Genomic DNA, 12326 nt, shown 5'->3' on the forward strand with positions numbered 1-12326 from the left:
CAGTGGGCACCTGTGGCAGCCCAGGAAAGGCCAGGACAGTGGCTCAGGACATGCTACCCTGTGAAGTGTCTAAAGGGAAGCTTTACTCAAAGATATTAAGGCAACCCACTTGAATCAATCTGTGAAATATGGTATATTAAGAACTATGTAATGTTTTGAACAACCAACAATAAAATAAAAAAAAAATTAAAAAAAAAAAGATATTAAGGCATCTGTGCTGGGAGAAGACAAAGGACAGTGGAGCTCCAGGTGGCTGTTCTCTACGTTCCCCTCATGGTAGATATTCACAAACAGGACACAAATATTTTAAAAAGTATCCTGCATTACTGAGTGAAAAATTGATAATACTGTACCCACTTGAATGTCGTGAGTGGAAGAGTTGAAAATGGTGTAAACTGGAGGAGGAGTTGGAGTCTGGAAAGGTGAGAAAGAGGTGCAAGCTTAGGGGTCTACTGCCAGCCCTAAGAGGGGCTAGCCTGGGAGAGCAAAGTGAATTGAGACCGTGTTTCAGAAACATGGGGTGGGAAAGTGAGTGACTCCTGGGGGAGAAGGAACAGTGACCCCTAGACCAATAACCTTGAACACAGGAACCCCATCCCTGAGTAAGTATCCCATGAAAAGGGTCTGCCTTCATTGCACACTGAGAGACTAGGGCTGGGTCCAGCTGGGCAGAGAGGGTTCTGCCAAAGTGGCTGCAGACCAGGCAGCACATTGGGAACCCACCTGCACCAGCCCACACCATAGCCTGAAGGCATCAAGGGCTGAGCTATAGCAGCATCTGACTGAGGTGTAGGCTGGCTGACTCTGGAGCTGACAGTGGAAGCTGATTCCCACCAGGTCTAACCAGCCCACCTCCCTGAGCAGTCCTCAACCCACACTCACCATTTCCTGCCTTCTGCGGAGTCCTGACATCCTTCCTGAGGATCTCATAGCACCAGCAGGTCACAGGGAGACAGATCTGAGCCAGAGCCACTTGGGCCTCACACAGCAGAGAAGACACAGTCCTGGAGATGGATTCTGAGCTGCACAGGGTGAGAGAGAAAGTCCTGTGACACTGTGGAAGGCCACCCTCCCACCAGCTGCCTGCTGACTAGTTGATGAACCCAACCTAATTCCACCTTATGATTGGGAGCCATCTCATCACAAAGTCATGAAAAGTTAACTTCTGTTTTACCATAAATTGCTGAGATTTTTAAACTTGTTTGGAACTCCTGCCGGTGCCTTGAACTCATCCATGCCTGAGCTCCCCGTGACCAGATAACCACCCTCTCTAAAACCTTAGTGGCACCTCATAAATCCTGGCTCCCCCTGACCAGATAATAACCCTCTCTGAAACCTCAGTGGCACCTCATAAATTCTGATATTGGGATCTGAATTTATTCCCTATCTTAAAATATCATGCCATGTAGATCACTAACCTGCTATCTGCCTTTGTATTATGCTTGTCAAAATCCTGTTACCTGTAAGTTCTCAAGACACCCCCCCCCTTTGCAAATTTTTGTTGCTATAAAACCTGGTTCCTGGAAAGCTGGGAGGCTGTTCTCTGGCCCAGGTTTTGGGTGAGAAGGCCACTGGCAAGCTTTTGTGTACACAATACAAGCTTGCTTTAATTTGATTTAAAATTGGAGTTGGTGGTCTTTTCTTGTGTCATGGTTCAACATAGGCAGGGGTCCAGAAGACCCCTCTCTCACCCCAGGCCACATATGCATATTTCGGGACCCTGAGTAACAGAATATGTATCCAATTTTTAGATAAATAAGGCCAGAAGGAAAGTTTCTTGGCAAAAGCTCTTTTCAGGCAGGGTTTCTTTCCTACAAGGGGACTGCCACACCAGGGGAATATTTCCACTTATTCAGAACTGACCCCAGCTTTCTAAAGCTGGCCTGTTGTCTTCCTGCTCTCAGGAGGCCCTTTCTGCACCTTCAGCCTGGACACAGTCACAGGCATATGTGAGGAATTACACACTTGGAGTGAGGAATTACACACATGATGTGAAGGGAGCCAACCATGACCTCAGAAAAGGTGGGTGCCAAGTCAGGCCAAACTGGAAAGGAAGGAGATGGGCATCCATCTCACTAGGGAAGAGTCTGGGGATACTAGGCAAGGTCACCTCACACTTGACTTTGTCATTTTTCAGTCAAGCAAATAGAAAGACAAAAAGGAAATACAATTAAGTGCATGAAAAATTAGTTACATAGCAATAAAATGAATTAAAAATAAAGAAAATCAAACTCTTGAACCAGCTCAGGTAAGACATCTGTTTCACCTGCAGTTCAGAATGAAAACCCACTTGCAGAGGAATATACATATTCCACACTGGAAGCCAGAACCTGACTGCTGAAATATGACCCTGAGGGAAGACACCGATGACACTGGCTTCTGTGGGGGCCATGAAACACTCCCGAGTCCATTCCCTCCAGGGTGTCCCCCTTTTCACTGACCGACACTAGCTATTCAGACTGAAGGGTGAGACTATTAGTAAGAAACACCTGGCTCCTTTTGTTCACATAGTAAGTCTTTAATAGTCTGCTTACTGTTCCTTTCCTCAGATGTGCTCAATGCATTCTTTAAAGCTGTAGGAGGGGGACTTGGATACAGCTCAGTTGGTAAAGGGCTTGCCTTGCATGTACAGGCACTGGGTTCAATCCCCAGTGCCACAAAAACAAAACAAAAAACCCAAAACAGCTGTAGGAGGGAGGTATTTTTTAAAATCAACCCCTTCCACAAACTCTTCCAGGAAAAGGGCATTTTTTTGCCTAACAACCACTAGATGCTCCATTACCCTCTGGACATTTCCTTTAGTCTACACAGCAGAGAAGAGTTCAGGTTTTTTTCTTCTTCTCCTTCTTTTTGTGGGTCTTCATAATTGTAAAATTTATAGTGGAAGGGAGAAGATCAGTAAATGCCCGTAAAAATGAATTCTCCTGAGTCTCTGGCACAGAGCAACTGAGAACTTTAGCACCTGCTAATCCAGCCACCATGAGGATTGGCAGATCCAGGAGGTGAGAGTTGATGTGCTGGGTTGCTGGAAACTCATGGAGAGAGGTCTCCAAGGACCCAGGTGGGAGGGAGCTTTGCCCTCAACAGCATTACCAGGTTCATCACTAACATGCACACTGGGAAATTAAGACCAGTTTGACCCATAGATGACCAAGAAAAATCAAGAGGACAAGTACTTAAGGAATCATCTACTGAGGAGAGAAATCGGGGGACCCCTAAAGCCTCCATCTCCTGCTGATAATCATCAGCAATATCAGAAGTCCTCCTGTCTTCCACACCTATCCCCAAAAGGCTGATCATATATACCAGCTCTCCAAGAGAGGCCGGGGGAAGATTCAAACCAGTTAAAGCACATACTCCTTTCTCCCTCCAAGACTTAAAATAGGTAAGAATCAACCTAGGAAAGTTTTCAGAAGATCCAGATAAATATATTGAGGCATTTCAGAACTTAGGCCAGGGGTTTGATCTCATCTGGAAAGATATTATGCTATTCCTTAACCAAATTTTAACCTCCACTGAGAAGGTCACCCTAGAAGTAGATAAACAGATAGGGGATGACCTACATCTTGTTCATGGTCCAGCAGCACAAACGAGAAGCAAACCTAATCATCAATCTGCAGCACAGGTAGTTCCCAGAACAATCCTGCCTGGAATCTGAGTGATGAGCAGGATGCCTGGAATATTAGACATTTCCAGATGTTAATCCTTGAGGCCTCAGGAAAGTCCTGCTATTTTCATGAAGAGACTCAGGGAGGCAGTAAGAAAACACACCATGCTGGATCCTGAATCTATAGAGGGCCAACTATTTTTTTTAAATAAATTATTAAAGAAAATAAATAAAAGATAAATTTATTATTCAGTCAGCCCCAGGCATTTGGATAATATTACAAAAAGTGGCATATGGCCCTGGTCAAATCTCGTGTGATACCCTCTGGCTTGCAACCTCTGACTTTTAGAATAGATGTTAAAGGAAAATAAGGAGAGAACCTAGAAACAGGGAAAGGTGAAGCACTGGTCATAGACCTAAGAGGAGTGACCTTCCTGGATGGAAAAAAAAATGGAGTGCACCCTGAGCAACAAAATGTACTTGAAGAGGAAACGCCCACAGGTGAAATGGCCACACTTGAAGCCCTGTCCTAAATGCCAAGGTAATTATTGGAGGAATGAATGTCCCTGGGGCATAAGTCTTCTAGGCCAGTCCCCTCCACACAGGCTGGCAGATCCCTAGGTGGATTCCAATGGCTCTGGTAACTCCTATCACCATGAACGAGCCCCAGGTATGCTTTTGTATAGGGAGCCAAGAGGTCAGTTTCCTCTTGGACACCAGTGCCAGCTTCTCTGTAGTCACCTCTTAACTTAGACCTCTTTCCTGTCTGATGGGTGTCAGGACAGCCAATCACCAAAAAGTTTATTCCCTATCTGAGTTATGAGAAGGCTTTGGAAGCCTTTGAGACATTAAAAAGGGGGCCTTACTTCAAGACCCTGTCCCCAACTTACCTATGGAACAAAATTTAACCTGCTTGTCACTGACAGAGGAAAAATAACCCTAGAACTAGTCACAAAAGGGCTGAGGATAGTTGGTAAAGTGCTTACCTCACATGCACAAGGCACTGGGTTCAATCCCAGCACAACATACACACACACACACACACACACACACACACACACACATCACCCACATAGGTCTCATAACTTTAGATCAGGCTCAGCTGACGATAGGTCTGAGACACAAAGGGGGAAGAAAAAAAATAAAAAGTGTCTTTTACCTGAACTCATGTTAGTCTGAGGCAACAAGTAAACTGTATGCTGCTTTACTAAGATAATTAATGACTGTGTCACTTGTTCTAGGACGCTTTTTTTAGTTCTATACTTTTGAGCTCCTGGTTTTATGGTGAAATTCACATTTTGGTCCTGCATAGCTAGGTTAATATGTTTTCCTAATCAGTCCTATTTTTGTTCAACTATACAGTTTTTGTTTGTTTGTTTTGTTTTTACACACTGCTTTGATCAAAGAAATTTGGGAAGGGTTAGCTCTTAATCTAATAGGTTTTAAAAACTACATAGCCGGGAATGGGGTTGTGGCTCAGCAGTAGAGCATTTGCCTAGCACACACAAGGCCCAGGGTTTGATCCTTAGCACCACATAAAAATAAATAAACAAAATAAAGGTATTGTGTCCAACTACAACCAAAAAGTAAATATAATGTGCCCCCCCCCAAAAAAAAAACTACATGGCCTGTGTTGTTTGTCTATGTGTGTACATGGGTCTATTGTCATGTCTACATGTATTTGGGTATCAAAATTGGTATATGGATAAATGAGCCCTCACAAATTAAAATTTTTTAAAAAAGAAAATGCATCCAAATACCTTTAATTCCTGTGATTTAAAAAGTTTAATTTAAATCAGGTAAACAAATGGAAGTAAAGTCACAAGTTTTGCTAGGTGGTCCAACAACTAATAATATGTTGATATCTATAAAATGTCTAATATCCATTGTTTCTAGGATTTTTCTTCAACAAGGAAGAGAAAGCTAATTCTGTTAAATACACTTGTTTGAAATCTTGAGTTTTGAAAATGAGTAAACTAGATTTGACATATATGGTATTAATCATAAATGTGTTTATTAGAGACATCTAATTAATTTACAAAGTTAAAATGCTGTTAAATATAACATCAAGTTATCTTTTTTAATTTTTTATTTGTTTTAATTAATTATACATGACAGTAGACTGCCTTTATGCACTGTGATATATCCTACATAGATGGGATACAATTTCTCATTTTTCTGAGTGTACATGTTGCAGAACCATATTGGTTATGTAGTTACATATATACATACAGTGATAATGTCTGTTTCATTCTACTGTCTTTCCTATCTCCACATCCCCTCCACTTCCCTCCCATCACTTCCCTCTATCTAATCTAATGTAACACTATTCTTCTCTTATGCCCCCCACCTTATTGTCAATTAGCATCTGCATATTAGAGAAAATACTTGGCCTTTGGTTTTGTGGAATTGGCTTATTTCACTTGGCATGATATTCTCCAACTCCCTCCATTTACAGGAAAATGCCATAATTTCACTCTTCTTTAAACTGAGTAATATTCCATTGAATATATATACCATATTTTCTTCATCCATTCATCTATTGAGGGACACCTAGATTTGTTCCATAGTTTAGCTATTGTGAATTGAGATGCTATAACATTGATGTGGCTGCATCACTGTAGTATGCTAATTTTAAGTCCTTTGGGTATAAACTGAGGAGTGGGATAGCTGGGTCAAGTGGTGATTCCATTCCAAGTTCTCTGAAGATTCTCCATACTGCTTTCCATAGTGGTTGCACCAGTTTGCAGTCTCACCATCAATGTATGAGTGTACTTTTCCCCCCACATCCTCGCCAACATTTATTGTTGCCTGTATTCTTGATGATTGCCATTCTGACGGGAGTGAGATAATATCTTAGAATAGTTCTGATTTGCATTTCTCTAACTGCTAGAGATGCTGAACACTTTTTCATATATTTATTAATTGATTGTATTTTTCTTCTGTGAAATGTCTGTTCAGTTCCTTAGCCCATTTATTGATTGGGTTGTTGTTGTTGTTGTTATTATTATTATTATTATTTGATGTTAAATGTTTTGAGTTCTTTATATAACTTAGAGATTAATGCTTTATCAGAGGAGCATGTGGTAAAGATTTTCTCCCAATCTGTAGGCTCTCTCCTCACATTATTGTTTCCTTTGCTGAGAAGAAGCTTTTTAACCTGAATCCACCTCATTTATTAATTCTTGATTTTACTTCTTGTGCTTTAGGAGTCTTGTTAAGGAAGTCAGATCCTAGGCCAACATGGTGAAGATTTGGGCCTATTTTTTTCTTCTATTGGGTGCAGGGTCTCTGTTCTAGTGCCTAAGTCTTTAAACCACTTTGAATTGATTTTTGTGCAGGGTGAGAGATAGAGGTTTAATTTCATTTTGCTACATATGCATTTCCAGTTGCCAGCACCATTTATTGAAGAGGCTACCTTTTCTCCAGTGAATGTTTTTGGCACCTTTGTCTAGTATGACATAACATATTTATGTGGGTTTGTCTCTGTGTCTTCTATTTTGGTCTACAATGGTATTGTGGGTCTCTTATTTTTCCAAACAAATTTCATGATAGATTTTTCTATTTCTATGAAGAATGTCATTGGGATTTTAATAGGAATTATATTAAATCTGTATAATGCTCTTGTTAGTATGGCCATTTTGACAATATTAATTCTGCCTATCAAGGAGCATGGGAGATCTTTCCATCTTCTGAGGTTTTCTTCAATTTCTTTCTTTAGTGTTCTGTAGTTTTCATTGTAGAGGTCTTTCACCTCTTTTGTTAGATTGATTCCCAGGTGGGTTTTTTTTTTTTTTTTTTTGAGGCTATTGTGAATAGAGTACTTTTTCTAATTTCTCTTTCAGTAAATTTATCACTGATGTGTAAAAATTTGTTAGATTTATGGGTGTTGATTTTATATCCTGCTACTTTGCTGAATTCACTTATTAGTTCTAGAAGTTTTCTGGTAGAATTTTTTGGATCTTCTAGATATAGAATCATGTCATTTGCAAATAGTGATAGTTAGAATTCTTCTTCTTTTTTTTTTTTTTTTAGAGAGAGAGAGAGGGAATTTTTTAATATTTATTTTTTAGTTATCGGCGGACATAACATCTTTGTTTGTATGTGGTGCTGAGGATCGAACCCGGGCCGCACGCATGCCAGGCGACGCGCTACTGCTTGAGCCACATCCTCAGCCCCAAGAATTCTTCTTAACCTATTTGCATCCCTTTAATTTTTTTCTTTTGCTAATTGCTCTGGCTAGAGTTTCAAGGATGATGTTGAATAGAAGTGATAAAAGAGGACATCCTTATCTTGTTTTGGTTTTTAGAGAATATGTTTTCAATTTTCTCCATTTAGAATGATGCTTGCTGGCCTTGGGCCTAGCATATGTAGCTTTTACAATGTTGAGGTTATGTTCCTACTATCCCTAGTTTTTCTAGTGTTTTGAACATGAAGGGGTGCTGTATTTTGTCAAATGCTTTTTCTGCATCTATTGAGATGACCATATGATTCTTGTTTTTAAGTCTATTAATATGAAGAATTATGTGTATTGATTTTTGTATGTCGAACCAACCCTAAATCATTGGGATGAACCCCACTTGATCGTTGTGCACTATCTTTTTAATATGTTTTTGTATACTATTTGCCAGAAGTTTTTAATCTTTATTTTGGTGGGGTTCTTTTTTTTTTTGGAACTGGGGGTCAAACCCAGGGCTTTGGGAATGCAAGGCAGACGCTTTGCCACTGAGCTACATCCCAGCCCTTGCCAGAATTTTATTGGGAATTTTTGCATCTATATTCATTGGGGATATTAGTTTAAAGTTTTCTTTTCTTGATGTGTCTTTGGTTTTGGTATCAGGATGATATTAGCCTCATAGAATGAGTTTGGACAGGTTACTTCCTTTTCTATTTCATGGAATACTTTGAAGAGTATTGGTGTTAATTCTTCTTTGAAAGTCTTGTAGAACTCAGCTGATAATTCATCTGGTCCTGGGCTTTTCTTGGTTGGAAGGCTTTTGATGGCATTTTCTATTTCATTGCTTGAAATTGATCTGCTTAAATCATGCATGACCTCCTCATTCAGTTTGGGTAAGTCATATGTCTCTAGAAACTTGCTTATGTCTTCAATATTTTTAATTTTGTTGGAATATAAATTTTCAAAATAGTTTCTAATTACCTTCTGTATCTCAGATGTGTCCATTGTGATATTTCTTTCTTCATCTTGTATTTTAGTAATTTGAGTTTTCTTTTTCTCTTCATTAGTATGGCCAGGGGTTTATCTATTTTACTTATTTTTTCAAAGAATCAACTTTTTATTGTGTCAATTTTTTCAATTATTTCAATTTCATTGGTTTCAGCTCTGATTTTAATTATTTCCTGTCTTCTAGGGCTTTTGCTAGGGCTTTGAGGTGTAGTGTTAGTGTTCATTTATTTGTTGGCTTTTTATTCTTTTAATGAATGAATGCAATGCAATAAAGTTTTCTTTTAGTACTGCCTTCATAGTGTCCCAGAGATTGTGATATATTGCATCAGTGTTCTCATTTACCTCTAAGAATTTTTTTTACTTCATCCTTAATTTCTTTTACTATCCATTCATCATTAATTAGTATATTATTTAGTCTCCATTTGTTACAGTAGCTTGTATTCTTTATTTTATCATTGATTTCTAATTCCATTCCATGTGGTCAGATAGAATGCAGGGTATTATATCTGTTCTTTTGTATTTACTAAGAGTCATTTTGTGGCATAAGATATGGTCTATTTTAAAGAAGAAAGTGTATTTGCTTGTTGATGCATGAAATATTCTATATGTGTGTTAAGTCCAAATTATTGATTGTATTATTTAGTTCTAAATACCAAGTAGTCTTAACTCCTTGAATTCCATAGGGTAAAACACTTAACATTATTGGTGTTTTCATAAGTTGGTAAGTAAAAAAAAAAAAAAAAAAAAGGTCTAACATTGCGTTGTGTCAATACTGAAAACAAGGTTACTAACAGTCAAAAGTCTCAACAGGTATAATTCCATACCTAGGATCCAAAAGTTCCCACCACATTTTAACTAAAGTACTGTAAAAAAAAAAAAAAAGTGTTTCACTTAAGTAAAATGATGTAATTTGTCTAAATTCAGAAATATACAAGGATCTCAGAGTGTAAATTTTAAAAATGAATCAACAAGCTAGGAAAGAGAAAATTTAAATGGTATGAAAATATATTTTGTAGATAAAAAGGAAATGTTTCTGATAAAGAAAGTGTGTTGTGGTAAAATTGCAATACATCTCTGTACACAACAAGGGGGGTCTAAGTATGTGATAAAAAGGTCTGTGTGAATTTTAAATTCCAGGGTAAACTTTAAAAAGTTTGTGGGGGACTAAGTTAGTTGTATATAAATAAAAAATCAGTTAAAGCTAATGTTTAAGGTTTTTCCCTAAGGTCAAATATTAATGTACTGATATAGACCAAAGTTTAATCTATGTGCTGAAATGAAAAGGATTTCTTAAAACATTAATTTACTATTAACATTGTATCTGTTAAGTTTTATTCTTTAGACCAACTATCTTTAAAGAAATTAGGGTCTGTACGACCTTTTTTTTGTGTGGTGCTGCGGACTGAATCCAGGACCTTGTGCTACGGAGTGAGCTACATCCCCAGCCCTGGGTATGTACAACTTTGATCAAAAAACTGTTATTTTAGTATATTGTACTCTTTTACAGAGTCTAGATTTTTTTCCTTAAAAGCTAAACTCGGTTGCTATAGAAACATCAATTAATTGTGGTGCTATTACTCTTATTTGTATATTCAATGTGTTCATATCTTCCTAGTATAAAAGTCTTTAAAGTAGAAGGTTTAAAAGACCATTGTATCAAGCTGGTGTTCTCCAAACTAAAGTAATAGTTATTTTAGACTTGTGAGTATAGCAAATTTTGTTGGGGATTATTTATATCATTTAACGTTCTGTAATTTAACCTGTTAACAATAAGATATATGTAAATTTTTTGTTATTTTCTAACAGGGGTAAAAAATTTAAATGAATTTTTCAAAGATAATATTGGTATTCTTGGCCCTGTTTAAATGTTAATATCATGAAACATAAAAGCATTTTACCATTTGCCCAGATTGAGACAGGAAGACACACACAATTTAAACAGACCAATAAAAAAGGAAGAAATAGAAGAAGCCATCAAAAGACTACCAACCAAGAAAAGCCCTGGACCGGATGGGTATACAGCGGAGTTCTACAAAACCTTCAAAGAAGAATTAATACCAATACTTTTCAAGCTATTTCAAGAAATAGAAAAAGAAGGAGCTCTTCCAAATTCATTCTATGAGGCCAACATCACTTTGATCCCCAAACCAGACAAAGATACTTCAAAGAAAGAAAACTACAGACCAATATCTCTAATGAACTTGGATGCAAAAATTCTCAATAAAATTCTGGCGAATCGAATACAAAAACATATCAGAAAACCTGTGCACCATGATCAAGTAGGATTCATTCCTGGGATGCAAGGCTGGTTCAATATACGGAAATCAATAAATGCTATTCACCACATCAATAGACTTAAAGACAAGAACCATATGATCATCTCGATGGATGCAGAAAAAGCATTTGACAAAGTACAGCATCCCTTTATGTTCAAAACACTAGAAAAACTAGGGATAACAGGAACTTACCTCAACATTGTAAAAGCTATATATGCTAAACTTCAGGCTAGCATCATCCTAAATGGAGAAAAACTGAAGGCATTCCCTCTAAAATCTGGAACAAGACAGGGATGCCCTCTATCACCACTTCTATTCAATTTAGTTCTCGAAGTACTAGCCAGAGCAATTAGACAGACAAAAGAAATTAAAGGCATAAAAATAGGAAAAGAAGAAATTAAATTATCGCTATTTGCGGATGACATGATAATGTACTTAACAGACCCAAAAGAGTCTACAAAGAAGCTGCTAGAGTTAATAAATGAATTCAGCAAAGTGGCAGGTTATAAAATCAACACGCATAAATCAAAGGCATTCCTGTATATCAGCAACAAAACCTCTGAAATGGAAATAAGGAAAACCACTCCATTCACAATATCCTCAAAGAAAATAAGATACTTGGGAATCAACCTAACAAAAGAAGTGAAAGATTTATACAATGAAAACTACAGAACCCTAAAGAGAGAGAGAGAAGAAGATCTCAGAAGATGGAAAAATGTACCCTGTTCATGGATAGGCAGAACATCATCAAAATGGCGATATTACCCAAAGTTCTCTACAGGTTTAATGCGATGCCAATCAAAATCCCAACGGCATTTCTTGTAGAAATAGACAAAGCAATCATGAAATTCATATGGAAAAACAAAAGACCCAGAATAGCAAAAGCAATTCTAAGCAGGAAGTGTGAATCTGGAGGTATAGCGATACCAGAGGTCAAACTGTACTACAAAGCAATAGTAACAAAAACAGCATGGTACTGGTACCAAAACAGGCAGGTGGACCAATGGTACAGAATAGAGGACACAGAGACTAATCCACAAAGTTACAACTATCTTATATTTGATAAAGAGGCTAAAAGCATGCAATGGAGGAAGGATAGCATCTTCAACAAATGGTGCTGGGAAAATTGGAAATCCATATGCAACAAAATGAAACTGAATCCCTTTCTCTCGCCATCCACAAAAATTAACTCAGAATGGATCAGGGAGCTAGATATCAAATCAGAGACACTGCGTCTGATAGAAGAAAAAGTTGGCTC

At 37.9% G+C, this 12326-nt stretch overlaps 1 protein-coding gene across 13 annotated transcripts in view; it reads right to left on the reverse strand.

The window, feature by feature from the left end:
• Nucleotides 1-12326, reverse strand: part of LOC308644461 (uncharacterized protein) — an 82164-nt gene that overhangs the window by 52323 nt on the left and 17515 nt on the right. For 7 of the 13 annotated variants that reach the window (XM_081285628.1, XM_081285630.1, XM_081285622.1 and 4 more), the window contains one exon: nt 883-932. In XM_081285628.1, the coding sequence (XP_081141754.1) occupies nt 883-930 (48 nt within the window). In that variant the 5' untranslated portion in view covers nt 931-932. Of the gene's footprint in view, nt 1-882; nt 1055-12326 lie in introns of all 13 variants that reach the window. The other 6 variants (XR_014021011.1, XM_081285629.1, XM_081285626.1 and 3 more) reach the window with 2 other exon arrangements.

This window comes from Spermophilus citellus, assembly GCF_964194105.1.
Source record: "Spermophilus citellus genome assembly, chromosome: 1".
Taxonomy (NCBI): domain Eukaryota; kingdom Metazoa; phylum Chordata; class Mammalia; order Rodentia; family Sciuridae; genus Spermophilus; species Spermophilus citellus.